The sequence below is a fragment of the Cricetulus griseus genome, chromosome 6, assembly GCF_003668045.3.
Source record: "Cricetulus griseus strain 17A/GY chromosome 6, alternate assembly CriGri-PICRH-1.0, whole genome shotgun sequence".
Taxonomy (NCBI): domain Eukaryota; kingdom Metazoa; phylum Chordata; class Mammalia; order Rodentia; family Cricetidae; genus Cricetulus; species Cricetulus griseus.
The window spans coordinates 132,724,761-132,744,313 of NC_048599.1; the positions used below are offsets into that span (position 1 = coordinate 132,724,761).

The following is a 19,553-nucleotide window of genomic DNA, read 5'->3' on the forward strand; positions in this document are numbered from 1 at the left end:
AGAAGCATGTCATGCATGTCACAATACTCCAGGCTATGGTACTAACTCTGTCTTAATGTTTTATTACTGTGAAGAGATACCATGACCATGGCAATTCTTATTAAGGAAAACGTTTAGTTGGATTGGGTTTATAGGTTCAGAAGTTTAATCCATTATCATCATTGTGGGAGGCATGGAAGCACAACATGCAGACATGGTGCTACAGAGGTAGCTGAGAGTTCTACATCTGGATCAGCCAGCGACAGGAAGACAGAGCATGGGACCTGACTTGAGCGTTTGAGACCCCTAAAGCCCATCCCTAGTGACACACAAGTCCACATATATTCCACCAAGGTCACACCTCATAATAATGCCATTTCCTGATGACCAAAGTTCAAATCTATGAGCCTATCGGAGCCATTCTTATTCTAAGCATGACAACATATTAATTAGAATCATTCTTCTATTTTTACATATATATATATATATATATATATATATATATATATATATATACACACATATTATGTAGCTTGTAAGAACATTCATTTAGTTTTCCTTTTGAGGCAGGATATCATATATCCCAAGCTGTCTTTGTAACTGAGAATTCCATTTTCCCACTGTCTCAATTCTGTGATCATGATAAACAACCTTTCTAACAAGTGAGATAAGTCAATAGCCTGGATATTCATTTTTTTGCAGATTTTTAAATTTTAATTAGAAACAGTATTGTTTTTCATGACAATCCCAGTTCCCTTCTCCCTCCCGTCCTCCCCTACAGCCCCTCCAACTAAAACCCTACCTATCACATATCATTTCTGCTAGCCCTGGATGGTGAGGCCTTCAATAGGGGACACCAGAGTCTATCATATCCTTTGGGATAGGGCTTAGGCCCACCCCCCGTGTGTCTTGGCTCAGGGAGTATTCATCTATGTGGAATGGGCACCCAAAGTCCACACCTATGCTAGGGATAAGGACGGAACTACTATAGGATGTCCCGTTGATTCCAGAGGTTTCCTCAATGAAACCCATGTTCCTGGGGTCTGGATCAGTCCCATGCTGGTATCCCAGCTATCAGTCTGGGGAGCAAGACTTCGCCGATGTTCAGGTCAGTTGTTTCTGTGGGTTTCACCAGCCTGGTCTGGACCCCTTTGCTCTTCAATCGTGCTTCTCTGCATCTGGATTCCAGTTCAGTTCAGTGATAATTGTGGGTGTCGGCTTCTACTTCCACCAGCTGCTGGATGAGGGCTATAGGGTGGCATATAAATCAGTCATCAATCTCATTGTGGGGGGTGCATTTAAGAAAGCCTCTCCTCTGTTGCTTAGATTGTTACCTGGTGTCATCTTTGTAGATCTCCAGATATTTCTTTAAGAAAACATAAAAGCCAACTGATAAACACTTGCTCACTTGCAAAAAAATGTTAGTTTTCACCAATGGAATCTTACTGGGGAAACAAACTACTATCAAGGGCAGGCCCCATGGCCAGCAGTAGATGTCCAAGATGTCAGCAGCATCTTTGGAGGTTCCTTGTCTCACACAATGTCCTGTAAGGGCTTTACCTTTTCCTTTTTAATATTTTATGATTAGGTTTTATTTTATGTATAACACACACACACACACACACACACACATACACACACACACACACATATATATATGTATATGTACATATATATATAATATATATATATATATATATATTCTTTTTATTTTACCTTACAAGTGCTTTGCATATTTATTTGGCTTCTAGTTTAGTGTTCTTATGTCCTGAGTTTGCACCTGAATGGGTCTCTGTGTCTTACGGCTTCTCTTGTGCTCTTTCTAATTGTTTTGTCCAGTTTTGATATGCTAGTTTTTGTTTTATCTTATTATATTATATTTTATTATTATTCCTTAGAAGCCTGTTTATAATGAGAGACAGAAAGAGAGTGGTTGTAGATAGAAGGAGAGGTAGACAGGAACTGAGGGGGAATAAAGGGTGGTAAACCATAATGTAATCAGGATATATTCTTCTCTAAAAAATGATTTAAAATCTATTTTCAATTAAAGAAAAAGTAAGGAGTGAATCACAAGAGAAAGAAAGAAGGAAGGAAGGAAGAAAAGTTAAAAAATAGCTATGCTACATTGGGAAGGAGAAAGAAAACTTGAGCAACATACCTTCACTGTGTTTTGCATTTTTTAGTAGTAGAAGTGATTTCAGGATTAGATTAGAAATGATCTGAGATATAACAAATAAATCAGAAAGTATTATATTTCATTAACCTTTATATTATTAAATTGATTATATTCTCCTCTCAAAGAAAATCTTTCTTCCACATAGACAAGAAACTCTGGTGGGCAGACCAAAACTTAGCTCAACTCGGAACTTGTAACAAGAGAGATGGAAGAAATCCCACCATCCTGCGAAACAAGACTTCTGGGGTTGTTCACATGAAAGTATATGACAAAGAAGCACAACAAGGTATGTCCCTGTGTGGTGAATTCATGACACTGCATAAGGTGCTCTTGTTTTCACACAGCTTTCCCAAGTAAACAGTCTGTTGGCTGATAGGCTCCTATTCTAGCCTTTAGTTATGTTTGGGGGAGGAACCCATGCCTAATACTAAAGAAAACTGTCTTCACATAAGAGGCATATTGACTTATTGGAAAGGCTTCTGTAAGATTTTTAAGTTTTCACTTAATTGACATTTTTATCTAGTACTTGACTAAACACTGCAGATTTAAAAACAATTGAATGAAAATTTATATAATATGTAACTAGTCCAGAGACCTTTAAATGTACCACATTGACATAAGAACACCATATCTTAAAGCACAGCACTGTTTGGCCCTGCACATATGCATTTCTGTTTCACTTGCCCACATAGTGGGCAGTAAAATGGGATGAAAACTAAGCAGATGGTTTACATAGGGGGACTTGTCCCAGTGCCCAGATGGCAATTGGATTAGAGATCCAGCCATTGCGTACAGTGCTTTCTTGGTCTTTGCTACAGCATGCATGAAATTAGCATAATCCTCTTTGAAATGAAAATCATTCTCCACATAATACTTCCAAAATCCTTCTCCTCCTCCTCTTCCTCAAAACATTCTCCACAGACACATTCTGCTTCCTTAAATTGTTCTCCGTAGCTTCTTCCCTTATTTTGGCTTCTGCCTTGAAAATCCTTACTTTCACATACATGTCTTCTCACTGTAAATTTCAAAACTGTATTTGGACATTTAAAAGGAGGATTTAATCCAAATAATTTGGAATATGTATACCAAATCAGAGACAAGTAAGGGGAAGAGAGAGAACCAAGGTGCCAACTGTTTCAGAAGTAGTGTATAGTATTCTAGAAGGCAAGGTTTGCTGGTCATACCCTTCCCAAGTAGACACAATAAAAACTAGAGTTGTGACTGCCATCCCTTTCAAAGACTGAAATTTTGATCTAGGTTCCTTGCTAGGGAACCTATGGAAAATATGTCTTTGTTTCCAATAAAAAAAGGATTATTTTAAAATTCAGTGTGATATGATAGAGGTACTTTTATTGTTGCCTACATATCAATTCACAGATGACTCCCTGCACAAATCTGTATTTCTTCAAGAATATTTAGTTATTTTTGAATATTTTTATTCAGGTATATCATGTGTTTTGAACACACTCACCCCCATACTCTATCATCTTTTTTTTCCTTCTCCCCATCCCAGTAGTCCCTTTCCTTCTCCTAATTTCATTTCTGTTGTTATTTTGTATGAAAGTGTAAAGAACAACATCTGTGTTACTTGTCTTTCTGATTTTGGATGACTTTCCCTGCTATCCTCATCTCTAGGTGTATCATTTTTTGCAAAAGCTAAACAAGAAGAAAAATATTTCACTATTCATTATGTCTGAATAAACTTCCAATGTGTTTGTGTGTGTGCTTTGTTCTCTCACCTGTTAATAGACACATAGGATGTTTTTGTAAGGTAGTTATAATATTGCTGCAATTAACATGTAGATAATGCTATGTAATTGATAGTAAATAAAATATAATAAGATATTTTATGTCTATTCAATTGAAACATATTTATTCAGTACAAAAGTGTATAATTTACAATACCACTATCAATTTCATTGCATAGTGTGCAATAAACATATTTCTGAGATGTGTTTAAACACAGCCTTAGAAAATACAACATGCACAGAAACAGAGGGAGTACAAGAAGTGGTTCCAACCAAGGTGCCTAGAGACATGAAGTCATTGAGCTTTCAAGACATGAACAACACATACTTCCTGTGAAACAGCATATTAATTTTGTAGATAATGGGTCTGATACAATTTTCAGGAGGCTGTACTTCTATATGACTCTTGACTAAGCTCTTCTTAGTTTCACACCCCTTACCTGGGAGATTTGACTCTATAGGTGCCACTTGGTGACACATGCATTCCAGAAGTGACTGACCAGTGGTAACATACAACTGCATTGTTCTCACTGGAAAATGCTGATGGCAGCATCTGTTTGAAAGACAATGCTATTAACAGAATCACTGTCGGTAGCTTGAAAGCTTCATTAGAATGAAATATGAGCAATTTAAGGCTCTTTAAGGTGTTAACATTATTACCTCCTTGGATTTCAAAGTACAATTAACTGCCCCGTTTATCATTTTTGACACAGATCACTACAGAATTAAGGTTCTTTTAGTCAAGTGGACTTTCCAACTCTACTTGTCATTTGGGGTGTGAGTTGTGAACATCAATTTCACTACAAATCCTAATCCAAACTACTACTTATAACTTGATAATGACTGAAATTGCCCCCTATTTGCATCTTCATAAAATCGATGAAAATGTTGACTTAAAGTAAGACTAATTTCATTACTATTTTCTCTACACAGAAGTTCTGTAAAATACATGTTGTTATTCTACAAGTATGTTAAAATATAGGACTTTTATTTATCAACAAATAAGTATAAAATATATCAACAGCATTGTAGTTGCACTACTTACTAGTAGCTGCCATTTTGTTTGCTATTTTCTGCCAATATTAATATAATTTCTCACATTCTCTTACTTACATGTGTTCATTCTATTACTTGACTTATTTTTCTTAACTTTTTCATCTTGCTCAGCTCTCCTCTCCATGTGGTGTTCCCTTAAATGCTATATTGAAATGGCATTTGCCCATTTCTTCCCAGGCTGCAGTCTTGGTGTAGGTGAAGCAAGCATCATATAAGCACATGTCTATGGAGTAGCATTAAGTTAAAATGTGTCCACATGCTTTCCATAAAATTAAGAACTTTCATGATCAGTTTATAATGTCTACACAGTTGTTAATTTAGTTGTCTTTTTGTTGAAAATATCAGAGATCTGAACTGTCTGTCACTTCAAGTTAACCTGAGAAAAGGGCTGAGCCAGCTACCTCACTAGCTCATATAAGAGATATATGCAATTGCTTTAAAATGTCAAGTTACTTCTAAGGGGTTCAATATTGCTTAGCTATAGATAAAGAAATGAGCTGAGAGTGTGATCCATCTCCTGATAATCCATATCCAGATAAAGAATATTTTAAACTTCATAAATGACAGAGATAGTGACAGATTCTAGTGAGGAATTAAATCCCCAAATTAAGAAAGCAAGAAATAATGAAATGGGCTGGCATTTGGAATCTACCATAGAGTGCTAGTGATACACAGCTCACAGCAGGCTTTGTGATGGTCACTGGATTTTTTGAACTTTGTAGCAGAGATTGAACACATTAAATGACATTGCACATTGACCTACAACAATAAAATTGTTGTGAAAATAGGATATTTTAAGGAATTTACAGGGAGGACTGTAAATTACCTAACTTTATGCTACAGATTTAACTAGCAAATTGGGCCTAGTAAAGTCAATGGAAGTAAATAGAATGTCAATCTGGAATTATCTGCCAAATATTTGTGGTTGTTGCCATACAGAAATGAGCAGAAGTAACATGTTAATCAGTTACATGATTTTTGGGGGTGTGTTTTAAATATATTTTAGAAGAATTATGTTCTTTGGGATGCATAAAATAATGTCTTTGCTTTAAAAAATAAATATGAAACACATGCACGTAAAGATCCTGTTCTTTTAGAGGTGAAGCGAAACTTGTCAGAAAGTAAACATTGCTGTTTTTGTGTGATCTTTCAACATTTTCAAGGTCTCTGACAACAGCGAATTATGGCAGATTCTGGGAAAGCCATAATTTGATAAGCTGAGATAATAGGGTCATGTATTCTAGACCAGATGAACATTATCTAGTGAGATCTGTTTAAACACACAAAAGGCAGAAATTAAAGAGTTAATGACAGTATTCATGAAAATTCCAATTTCCTCTGTTTTTCTATATGAACTTATGATACTGTTTAATTGTTTTGAAGGGCAGGATTCAATCATAAGCTGCCACTTTAAGTTATTTGAAAGATAGATGTCATATCCTATATAAACCAGATATATCTAGAAATAAATAAATATTTGTTCACATTGAATTCTTCTATGTTCTTCATTATTTTCTTTTTGACATTGTTTTGTTTTCCTTCTCTACAGGCAGCAATTCTTGCCACCTAAATAATGGTGGTTGTTCTCAGCTTTGTCTTCCAACATCTGAAACTACCAGGACTTGCATGTGTACAGTGGGATATTATCTCCGGAAGAACCGCATGTCATGCCAAGGTACATATTCACAAGAAATTGACTATGCTGTGCTTACTGTATCCAGCAATGCATGCCACACAGATTTCAGGCAGTCACTGCTAGTTAACAATTAGAAAAGCACAACATAATCTTGTAATTAGGGCAATGGTTGCATTGGTACCTCCTCAAACACTCAGCAGAGTCTTCTTTTTAGAGTAGTTTATACCAAGAGCAAGACAAAATTTGAGTTTGCCAGCCATGTTTCTCCACCTGTATTCCATCTGTTTGTAGTCTCTGTCTGCCTGGTGTGTGTGTGTGTGTGTGTGTGTGTGTGTGTGTGTGTGTGTGTGTCTGTCTGTCTGTCTGTCTGTCTGTCTGTCTGTTATGACTTATCTCATTTGAAATAAAATATGTGAATGACAGTTATTTCATGCCAGACTCTGTTGAATGGTTCTTGAAACATTCAGACTTACTTGTCTCCTTGTAAATTAAGGAGGTGGATCCCTATCACCCAATTTGATATATCATAAAACTGAGGCATGAGGACACTAATGACCAAGTTTTGTGATTAGGTGGTGTTAGATGTGTTTAAAGACATGTACTTTTATTTTAATTATATATATATATATATATATATATATATATATATATATATCAAATATATATATTTTCCAATATATTAGAAAATTTACAAGCATTAACATGTGGACCTTGGGTAGTAAGCTTATAACTATGTGCTTATTTTAGGAGTACAATATTATGAAATTCAAGAATGTATTCCAGGCAAAACTTAATACCTTATTCCTTGGCCTATTTGAATCTAAAGGACTTAAGAAAGGGACTATGTTCCTAAAAACTTCTAAATGTCTATTGCAACAATGACAATGAAGTAGTTGTGTAAATCAAAAGCCCTTATTTTACAGGAACAAGTGCATACTTGTATTTTCAGAAGACAGTGAACTGTGTTTGTAAGGCCAAGCATTCTGTACATGATCCTCTTTAGAGCTTCTGCCTATGATCTTCTCATACCAAGGGTATTACTGACAGAGAAGCTTTCAGCTTCACCCACACAGCTCCTGGGATGTGACTTGTGATTTATGAAACCCTCTGGGAGATTTCAGTGCCCACCAGAATTTTAGGGCCTCAGCTTATATATATTTCAGTCATGGGAACTACACAATTACAGAAGTTTCATGAAGCTAAGAAATACATTCACTACTATAAATTAATATTCTGGAAATGATATTAATGGATTGTTATATGAGAGACTCATTTTGAAATTTCTTTCCTCTATTTAGGCATAGAAACTTTTCTGATGTACTCTGTTCATGAAGGAATCCGGGGGATACCTCTTGAACCAAGTGACAAAATGGATGCTCTGATGCCTATATCAGGAACTGCATTTGCTGTGGGGATAGACTTCCATGCAGGTATGTGGATTTCATTAATAATTAGTGTATAATGCTCTCTTGATTCAGAAATCACAATGGCAATATGACTTTCAATCTGTACTTGAATAATCAAGTTGAAAATGAATTAGGAATAAATTTTTCAGGCACCTAAAATTGTTCTACTTATATTTTGGCTGAAAATATCAAGTAAATGTTTTGTTTTTCTTTCTAAACAATGACAAGAACATTTGAATGACAAGTACATTTATATGCCATTTTTTGACAATTGGTTGTTTTCTTTTTCAAATGGTATTTTACTTTCATATAGCTATAAATATAAAAATACCCCAGATAAAAAATTCTGATCTATTGAATTCTTAAGGTATACCCTTATTAAAAATATTTTCTTAATATATAATCAATGGTAAGATAATTTGTATAACTTTTAATGTAGTATGTGTGGGGAGACAAATTTGCTTTAATTCCTTGTTTTTTTACAAATAATGAAAGAAAGTGTCCAAAGATCACAAGATTGCTGTGGGTGACATATATTTTTTCTTTTTTTAGAAACAATCATTTTACACTTCAATCCTCCAGTTCCTTCTCCCTCCCATCCTCACATGCCCCCTACCAACACCCCCACCCGTTCCCCAAGGAGGATGAAATTTCCATGGGGAATCATCAACGTCAGTCACATCATTTGGGGGAGGGCCTAGGCCCTCCTCCTTGTATCTGGGCTGAAATAGTATCCCTCCATAGGGAATGGGCTCCCAAAGTCCATTTGTGCACTAGGGATAAATACTGGTTTCACAGTTAGAGTTCCCATAGCCACCTAACTGGCACCCACATTCAGAGGGTTTGGTTTGGTCCAATGCTAGTTTCCCAGCTTTAGGATTGGGGTCTGATCCATGTGCTCTCACTAGGTTAGGTCAGGTCAGCTGGTTCTGTCGGTTTCTCCAGCAAAGTCTTGACTCCTTTGCTTATTCCCTTCTCCCTCTCTACAACTGGATTCCAGGGGTGTGGTTCAATGTTTAGCTGTGGGTGCCTGCTCTGTTTCCATCAGCTACTGGATGAAGGCTCATGCTTATCTTTCTGTGACTGGGTTATCTTACTCAGGATGATTGCTTCCAGTTCCATCCACTTGCCTGTGTATTTCAAGATTTTTTTTTTCTTACTGGGTAATACTACATTGTGTAAATGAGCCACATTTTCTCCATCCATTCTTCTAAGTGTCATCTAAGTTGCTTCCAGGTTCTGGCTATTACAAACAACACTGCTACGAACATAGTTGAACATATGTCCTTGTTGTATGAATGGGCATCCTTTGGGTATATAGTGGGTGGTATAAATTAACCACAGGAAATTCATAGTAAATATTGCTCAATGTGTAGAAGCTAACAAGTTGGGAGCAGGTAACTCCAAAAGTCAGACACAGCAGTAATGATAACAGTGGCTCTCTCATCTCATTTGTAATTTATATCTCTTATTCAACACTTAAGATTTTAAAGTTCTAAAAAATTTGTAGGTATCCAATCTTAACTAAGTTCTGTTTCCTGAATTCATGTTTTTAGTGTTAAAATACTCATAAAGATTTCTAAATGTTCCCATAATGTAAAACGTTTCTAATATGAAAAACATCATACCTCTCTGAATTATAATATTAAAAAGAGGAATTCTTAAAGTATTAGAAATATTATTTGAGCTGGCGGGATGGCTTGGTGGTTAAGAAAGACTGTATCTTCTGCAGAGGACCCAGGTCAGTTCCAGCTGGTGCCTGACTACTCTTCCTAACTCTAGTTCCATGTGATCTAGCATCCTCTCTGAAGTTCACCAGTCACTCCTGTACTGTACATACATGTAGACAAAATACAAATACACATGAAATAAAGATGACAAATCTTTACGGTTTTTATCTTGATCAAAACATGGACTTCTAGTGGGAAAAATAGTGTTTCTCCTTTGCTGTAGCAATTTTGGTTTTTGAAAATTTGGAGTATCTTCACAAATGGTTCAAAGAAGAATTTTCTGTTTTCTTTCTTCATATATTGTTATGTTTTTGCTGGCCTGAAACTCACTATGTAGGTCAGCCTTCACACTCATGGAAATTTGCCTGTATCTATGCCACAAGTGCTGAAATTAAAGGCGTTTTCAACTACACCCAGTACAAGACTACTTGTCTTAAGTATGTTATCTTGGGCCAAATCCTTGACATCAAATAGACACAAGTGTCCTATGATTGTTTTAACTATTTATTTATTTATTTATTTATTTTAGGCCTATGTGTGTAAGCCTGAATGTATGTGTGTATATGCATGTGTGAAATATCCAGAGATACAGGACTTCTGTGTACATACTGCTGCTGAAAATTGAAGCCAGGTGCCCCACAACAACAGCAAGAAATATTAATTACTGTGCTACTTTTACAATTCTGGTAGTTTCAGAATTGTTTTCTGCAAAAGAGAAATTCTAGCAAGAAATATTTTAAGCATTATGGTAATCTTGCCAAAAGCGTATTACAATATTTGAGCTACCATTGATCAAACCACTTTATTATTTATGGAAGATTTATTACCTTACATTGTATAATATACCCTGATTTTTATACGTATGGGTTTTCCTTACAATTTTATTATATGATTCAATGAGTGCAAAACTAAGAAAATTTGAACTTATTAAAACTTTTATATATGTATATGCATTTTAATTTAGAACAAGGTCTCCTATGTTAGCTCATATTTTATATTTGATTGTTTGAAAGAGTCATTAATGATCTTTGAAAATATATGATTAATTTCCATGAAGCAGAAATATTAAAAGTAAGTAGATATTAATATTTTGATTCAGTCAATAACAAAAAATTTAAGAGTAAACTAATGACTTGTAGCAGTTAAATTTGCTCTCTGAGGTTTTATTCCTGAGAAAATACTACATTTTATAAAACAGTATAATTTTGTTGTAGACAATAATCACCAACTTATTTCAATAATTCAAGAATTATTAATATAACATTAATTCATATTGAAGTATCTTTTGTCAGCAGAAATGATTAGTTTCAGATAGAATTTTGTGTTCTCTCTATATGTCAACTATTGTATTTAAAAATGCTTATTTATTTTTTGAAAGTTTCATACATTTTCACAATTATTTTGAAATATTATGTCCATCATTATCTCACTTTAACTCTTTCTAATTCTCTTAACCCCAACACCATCCCAACTTCATATCCTCCATTTTTGCTGTTATGAATAGCCCCTTAAGTCTAATTCGTGCTGCCCATACATTGTTAAACAGGTATCTACCAGCTACCAAGTTCCCAAAGGAGAAAGATTCTCCCTTCCTCAGGAAACATCAGATTCTAATGCTTTCTTTGCAAAAGACATAGTTTTGGGGGACTCTCCTCAGTTTGTATTAGAATCTAGATTGGTTTGATATTGTGTAGTTAACTGATGGTTTTGTGAGTTTATATGAATAATAACCATGTCAATGTGAAGAACTCTGAATTTTTTTACATTCTCTCCACCCACGAAGTCCTAGACCTCACAGGGGGAAGTGGGTATAGATATCCATACACAGTTGAACACTTATGGATACAAATACTTGACAATTTGACCATTTATGAAAGTGGTGGTTTGAAAGAAAATGGCCCCCAAAGGGAGGGACACTATTAGGAGTTGTGCTGTTGTTGGAGTGGGTATGGTCTGGAAGAGTGACACTGTGGATGTAGGCTCAAAATATTATTGGTGTGGGACCAACTTCTTCTGTTGCTTGAGGATCAAGATGTAGAACTCCCAGTTTCTTCTCCAGCACCATGATGCCTGTGTGCTGTCATGTCCTGCCATGATGATAATGGACTGAACCTCTGAAACTGTAAGCCACACCATTTGATGGCCATGGTGTCGATTCACAGCAATAGAAAACCTTACTAAGAAAATGAGCTTCTGCATTAACCTCTACTCACTTCAAGAAGAAGCTGATTGTTTAATGTAGAGTTCCAGGAAAAATATTTTAGAAGACCCACTTTTTGTAAATATGAAGATATTTAGGTTATTATATAAGTACAGTGTCTAGGCATTAATTATTTTCTCCATTGTCTGAAGAAGACACCAAGAAAACACCTGCTTCAAAAACTAGAGGGTGGAAAATTCAGAGACCAATTAACCTAGTATCTAAAGAATCCCTAGTCTAGCACTGGAGAACTTGGATTCCAGTGCCCAATAAAATCATTTTCCAGCTCTTTCACTTCAGTCAAAGTATCTATTTATTTATTTTAGTCTCAGTTGCCTTATTTCTGCAATATGAAGAAACATCTAGACAGTTTATGAAAGCAGTTGACATAGTATCTGATACACATGATACTCAAAATTTGTAATCTTATCAAATAAAGAACACACAAGTTATGGCATATCAAGTGAATAGCATGATATTTTTTTCTTTCCTGATAATGTTTTTTTTTAGACTGTTATTTGAGTATAACAGTAGGTAGGCATTTCTTTATTACTTATGGCAACAGAAATTGACTAGGGATGATTTCTCCAGTGAAGATAAACACTACACCCATATTATCAATCTGTGAAGGAGATACTTATAGATTAGGAACATTACCATTTGCACACAACCCTGAAATTCCAACCTCAGACATTGGCATACAGTGCTTAGAAAAGTAACTACAAGACATACTAATGAGTTGATGGTGTGGTTGAGAGCACTATGGGCTCCAACAATTTCACATGTCTTTTGTGCTCCCATGTGCTGTGAGGTCTCCTTCACCTCGCTGCCTCTTGAAGATGTATTATAATGAGAATTAGGCCCACTGCTTGATTTATAATGTCATTAAAGACAATATGCATGCTTGTTATGTTGTTGAGAGAATTTGCTTCAGGATGGAAGAAATAAAAATAATTGGATTATTCCACATAGAAAGAGAAAACAAATAATGTTTGTCTTGTCAGTCTCTATTTGCGTATTCTCACAGCAATCTTTATATGTTACCCAGTTATAAGTTTTTCCAGTGTTCTCCCTGCAGCTAGTCTATCTCTTTATCTTTTATTGATACTCATCTCCTGAACTTAATGACCATTTCCTCTAAATTCCCTGAGATATTTTTGAAGAGAATAGCTACAAGAAACATAGAGCTCAGACTCTAAGTGCCATGCATGTTTCTGTCTTAGATATTCTGTATTGGAGTCCTGGGACAGTGACATTAGGCAAAATCTCTTCATGTTAATAAGTTAATGAAAGTTGTAGATGAATTGTGAAAACTTTTAGGAACCATGTACAATGAAGATGGTAGTATCTGTCAGGACATTCTAAGTTCAGTTTCCTTTGCTAATGCCTATCAGTTGTGATACAATCCAGTCAAATCAATGTATGCTGTCCTGATTTTCTTTTTCTCTAAGGTAAAATACATAATATTTTTGGCCATGATAGAGCTGATATGAAGAAAAAAATCAGATAAGTATTATAAATTTTCAAATCACTACAGGAAAGTGATGGCTACTACTTTTTCTCCTCAGATACCTCCCATCACTTATAGAGAAGGAGAGGGGAAGAGGTTTGTTCAGTAGTTAGAGCAATTTGTGGACATTCTTACATCACCATAATTTACAGGAATGTATTGATAAAACCCATACTTTTCATAAAGGTTAGCAGATCTGATTTTTGTGGGCATTAGTACTGAAAAATGAAAGCTTTCTTCAATGAATGGACTGTTTCCCAACAGATGAAGCTTTTTTGGAGACTAGCCAGTTAAGCAAGAAGACCCTGTGGCTAGATTTAAAATGTTCAAAGCAGTTTTTTATCTCTTCACTGGAAAAGTCCCATTCCACATGGGGAAAAGAAAAATGAGTTTAGAAATTCTTTGCCTGCTGGGTGGTGTTCTTCCTGATGAATGAACATGGCATTTGATGCTTTAAAAGATATATTTTAGTAAGGAGAAAAGACTTCAAACAAAATCTTTCCCCCACCCATTTTGTAATCTTCAGTAAAGTATGATCTATTCAGCTTCCATAGCTTTAGGGGTATTTACAAGGTTTTCATAATAATCAACAAGTTACATCTATTCAGAGAATGATGAATTGTTTAAAATTTCCAAGTCTGTACTCTTTTTTTATAATTTTTTATCTCTTTTGTTGAAATTTCTGTCATCCTATTCAAATCAACAAATATTGATTACTATCTACTAGATATAGAACTTCACAGCTTGCTTTATGATTAACAAAGAATAAGAGGCATTGTTTGGATGTCCTTGTCTGGCACTCATTGTGAGAAATAATTTAATGCCTTTGTGTTAAGTCACATGCTGGACTGCTGAAACAGTAACAGCCTAGGGGAGAGCTTGTGTGAAAGAGTACCTTCTTACCATGGCTGCCCCCTTTGTTGTCATCCACAGTTAATCCTAGTGAGAAAATACGGGATAAAAATTTTCAGATATGACAATCATAAGTCTACATTGTATTGTGGCAGAATAGCATGACGAATTCCCCACATGTCCTACTTTTATCCATCTAGGATATTGAGGACTGAACCATTAATCATTTCATAGTTGTCTCTATTTTGAGCTCTGCACTCTGTCTTGAAGTGCTCTCACATATGATGTAGCACAACTAAGCATCTCATACTGGCACTGGTAGGCATGATACATAAATCCTGTGGATAGGAGAGACCTACTATACATTTGTCCCACCCATACTCTGTTTAACATGGGGATAAATGCTAATATAACTATGGATGTGTCAAGACAAGTTCATCAAATGGACAAATGTGTCAGTCTAGTGAGAGATGCTTATAGTGAGGGGATGCTTTATAGGACACTCTCTGATTTTTTATCAGTTTTCTGAGCACCTAGAAAGTCTGTTTACAGAAACATAAAGGAGAATATGTAAAGAGATAACCTCAGCCTGTACACTGTGATTGTTTCCTATGTATATGCAAACTGCCTTCTTGATCTTCCCACATTTATATATGCAACAACATTTTGTTACTAGAAAAAGAGAAGTATTTGATATCACCTTCTTAGTGCTTTCTAGCACTGCGGGTAATGGAACTGAAGTGTGACAGGTCAGGGCCTGCATAGGTGTAGAGTATTTTACTCCTGTTTTCCTGTGTCATCTTAGATTTATAACAGTTGAAAAATCTTATTTAGACTATTGCAAGTATTATTTAATGGTATTACATCATACTTTTGGAAATTTGTGCCTGGAAACTATGTATCAATTAGGTTTATGTACTGAGTCATGTGATTTGTAAACACATTTATTAACTGAACATGTAGCTGCCTTTCAAGAGAAAATCCCTGTCTGTCTGTCTGTCTGTCTGTCTGTCTGTCTGTCATTGTTTTCTATGATGTGTATAAAGGAATTTATTCACAAATATTTTTCTAGTAAACACTTTGTCATCAACCAAAGCCACAGAAGATTTACAGAAAGAACTTTTCTCATGTCAGTAACAGCAATAGCTTAATAAATACAATACTGTTGCTTAGGGACATTTTCTCAATTTTAAGGAAACTATTTCCTTGCCTATGAAGTAAATTTTTAGAGCAGATTCTACTTCTTTGCGTTCTTATGACTGTGAAGCAAAACTATTTGAGTTGTCATTTCAAACTTGCTTTAAGAATATATTGTTAAGACATGTGAGCAGATAGCAGATAATAAAATGCTGTATGTCCTTCAAGGTACAGCATACTATCATCAGAAAAGAAAATCTCATTAATTCTATCCAAAGGAATATGCCATGAACATCATACAGACATTGTAAGATAAACAAGTTATTAGAAATATCTTAGGATATTCATTCTGATTATTTCTTTTCCTTTTTTTATTTTGGTTTTTTGAGACAGTGATTCTCTGTGTAGCTTTGGAGCCTATCCTAGCACTCACTCTGGAGACCAGGCTGGCCTCGAACTCACAGAGATCCACCTGCCTCTGCCTCCCTAGTGTTGGGATTAAAGGGGTGTACCACCAACGCCCAGCTATTCTGATTATTTATAAACCTCAAAACTTGAAAAACAAATCAGCATGTATGAGGTGTCTAAGCTCTTTCACTAGTGACATAAACTGTAAATCTCAGAACCACAGAATGGGGACTTCCTAAAAGCTTTTGATGACTTAATTGGGATCCCCATTGCCTTCTTTAGCATGGGTTGAATGAGATGAACATTACATGAACACTCTTAGGAATTCCAGACTTCTCATGACACAGCTTTGGCTGGTTCACAAGAAGTCCATGTGATCAGACTTCCAATCCTGTCTTTATTCCTTGCCTGGATTACACTGTGCTGTTGTGCTTCCTGTAAGCTGTGGAAGTCTGTAATCAGCAATGTCATACTCACATCTGGTTCCCTGATGCTTCTTTACCTTCTCATCAAAGTCCTGGTTATATTAAATCACAGTGAATTATTAACAGGAATTAGGAGATTGACGTATTTTCTTAGTGAATGTCTTGGCTGATTTTGTGTGTTAACTTGATACAAGCTAGAGTCATCAGAGCAAAGAGTCTCAGCAGAGGAAATGCCTTCATGAGATCCAGCTGTAAAGTATTTTCTCAGTTAATGATCATGAGCAAGGACTCAGACCATGATACATGGAGACATTCCTGGGCTGGTGGTCTTGGGGTCTATAAGAAAGCAGGCTGAGAAAGCCATGGGGAGCAAGCCAGTAAGCATCAAGCCTCCATGGCCTCTGCATCAGCTCCTGCTTCCAGGTTGCTGTCCTGTTTGAGTTCCTTTCTATCAGTTCCTAACCTGATGGAAGCAATGTGAAAATATAACCTGAATAAACCCATTCCTCCCCAACTTGCTCTTTAGTCATAGTGTTTCCTGCAGTAATAGAAACCCTAACCAAGACATATTTGGATGAGTAACTGTATCCTTAATTGCTGTCACATTTCCAATTAGAGCACAACTACAGAAAGGTGAAGAATGCATTTTTAAAGAACATTACATCTCTTGATTTTGTTTTCCAAATTACCATCATGTACACAATACACTGGCATCATCAGAGTCTCCTCAGTATCCCCTCCCTGACTACACAAACATATCAAGTGGTACTTGGAAATATCCTTTTTGACTGACACTGGTAATTGAAGTATTGGTCCATGTAACTTCAACCTTTAGAAAATTTCCTCCACCCAATTTAAGAAAACAAAGAACATATTAGACAATCTTTTCTTTCATCCAATTTGAGAAAACAAAGGACTTATTAGTCCATTTGTCTTTTTGACATCTTTTTGTTTAGGAAAAAAATAAAAGCTGTGATTTGGCTTCTGAGACTTTCAGCTATTAGTTTTGAATCAAGTAAAAAGTGCACTAGTTAATGGAGAAAAGGTGAAATTATTAATTGATTTTCCAACTGGCCATAAGCTATGATCTAGCTTTAATTTTATCATTGGACTTATTGTTCTCAAAGGGCAATAAGAAATAAATGGACCCTTTTGAGAGTTAAAAGTGCAGAAAGCAGCCAACCAATTCTTTGTATTTTGTGTATGTGTGTGGGTGTGTGTGTTTAGAATGAGGTCTTAGCTGAAATACGAATATCTTATGAATGGGCATGAGTACCCAACACAAATTAGGAAGAAAGAGTTTTGAAAAAAGAAGGAATTAAAATCACCAAATCCTTAAATGTTATGATGAGCAATTATTACTACATTACATGGCACATAATATGTTGGTGTCATTTAAATTGTCAAATAAGTGTTTTAAGGAAGACGATACGTTTACTTTAAGACTGGCATAGCAAGAAGATTGAGATTGGGGAGAGTGTTTTTTGTGAGGTCCAGATTAAAATTGATAATTGGCATTTTGTTACCAGGTTCTATGTAAAACATAAATTGCAGGTTGGGGATGTTGTTCAATATATTCAAGGACCCAAGTGCAGTTTCTGAAACAGAAAAACACAGGTTAAAAAAAAGTAAAGAATGAGATAAGTATGCAGCATGCAATACTTAGTGTCTCATACCCAATTTGGACAGGAGGAGGCAACTGCAGTGCTCAGATGTTGGAGAAATGGTGACAGTAAAGTTTTGGGTTCCTTCAGAAACAGGGATAGAAGGAAATGACACAGCTATATCATGTGTCCTAGAGAGAGCATCATTATAATCACTACAGGGGAGAAAGAGAAGTAATACCTCATGGCCCCCACTATATGTGCATTAGTCTTCACACAAACTTCACACAAACTTTAAAGAGGTAACATTTATTATCAATATATTATATGGGACATAGGTTCTCCAAGTTATTTGTGCTATCTCAAGGGAAAGGTCAATTAGGGAAGATCTGCTTCCAGGCTCACCTAAATAGCGTGTGTCAGCATTGAGTTCATTACTAGCTATTGGAAAGAACAACACAGTTACCATATCTGTTCCACACCTCTCTGTGGACATGTCATAACATGAAACTAATTACTGTGACATCTAGTGACTACAGGAAAGGAGAGGCATGCCAGATGAAGCCAAGTTTGTTCAGTTCAATCTCAGAAGTGCTTTCCCACATTTAACATACATTTTTATACTTGAATCTAGTAATTATATTCAGACCACCCTACAAGAAATGGCTTAAAAAATGGAATTTCAGTTGCTGATGATCACAGAGGCTGCACTAAAGACTACCTATAACACTATGACAAGTTTGTTTTATCTGTGTTACTTCTATGAATCTGATGGCTGCTTTGTATTATCATTGATGTTTGCATGGGTTGGATCTATAACATCCCCCAAGAAGTTTGTGTTTGAATACTTGGCCCTCACCAAGTGGTGCTGTTTTGGAATCTTGAGAGTCTGGTGGTTCCAGCTCCCTCTAGAGGATACAACACACTTCAGGCCTCCACCATGATACCTGTTTCTCTCTCTTTCTCTATGTTTTTTGAGGCAGGGTGTCTGTGCATGTCTCTGGCTGTCCTGAAACTCATTCTGTAGACCAGCCTGGCCTGAACTCATAGATCAACCTGCCTCTACCTCCCAAGTGCTGGGATTAAGGAGTATACCACCACTTCCCAGCATATATTTATTCATAAATAATTTCCTTACATTAGAAATTCTACCTATTGGTGATTTATCAAAGCACAGAAAAGTGTTTTGCTAGAATGCTATTTAACAGAAACAAGATAAAATGATGTCAATAAAAATTAATTTGTAATTTGAAAACAGCAGAATATTAATGTGCCAAAATATTAATAGTTGTGGAAAATGTCAAATAGTGTTATTGGACCTTTTGTTTCTGTTTCATAATTTTTCAAATGTCCCATGATTTTAATAAAATATTTTTTGTTTTAAATAGGCAAGATGTGTTACATTTGTTTATGCTGCAGAATATTACTTCAACTGTGTAAGGGTGTGTTTTTTTTTATACTGCATTTGTTTAACAATGGAACGATGTGTGTTTAATTATGTAAAGACTGAATCTACAATAAGAAGGTGATGTTTGAAGCAGTAATTATTACTTCACCAGCTCATTTTAATTATTTTTAATGATGATTTGGCGGATAGGTGCCTACATTTTTATTTAATCATAATTATTTGAGTTAGTAGGATTTATACAAATATTACAAATAATTGCATATGCAAATATACTCATT

General features: G+C 35.6%; 1 protein-coding gene across 1 annotated transcript in view; it reads left to right on the forward strand.

Annotated features, from left to right (window-relative positions):
* Positions 1-19,553, forward strand: part of LOC100773941 (low-density lipoprotein receptor-related protein 1B) — a 1,050,824-nt gene that overhangs the window by 491,991 nt on the left and 539,280 nt on the right. The window contains exons 31-33 of the mRNA XM_035447074.1: positions 2,301-2,441; positions 6,509-6,634; positions 7,894-8,025. Coding sequence (XP_035302965.1) covers positions 2,301-2,441; positions 6,509-6,634; positions 7,894-8,025 — 399 coding nt within the window. The remainder of the gene's footprint in view (positions 1-2,300; positions 2,442-6,508; positions 6,635-7,893; positions 8,026-19,553) is intronic.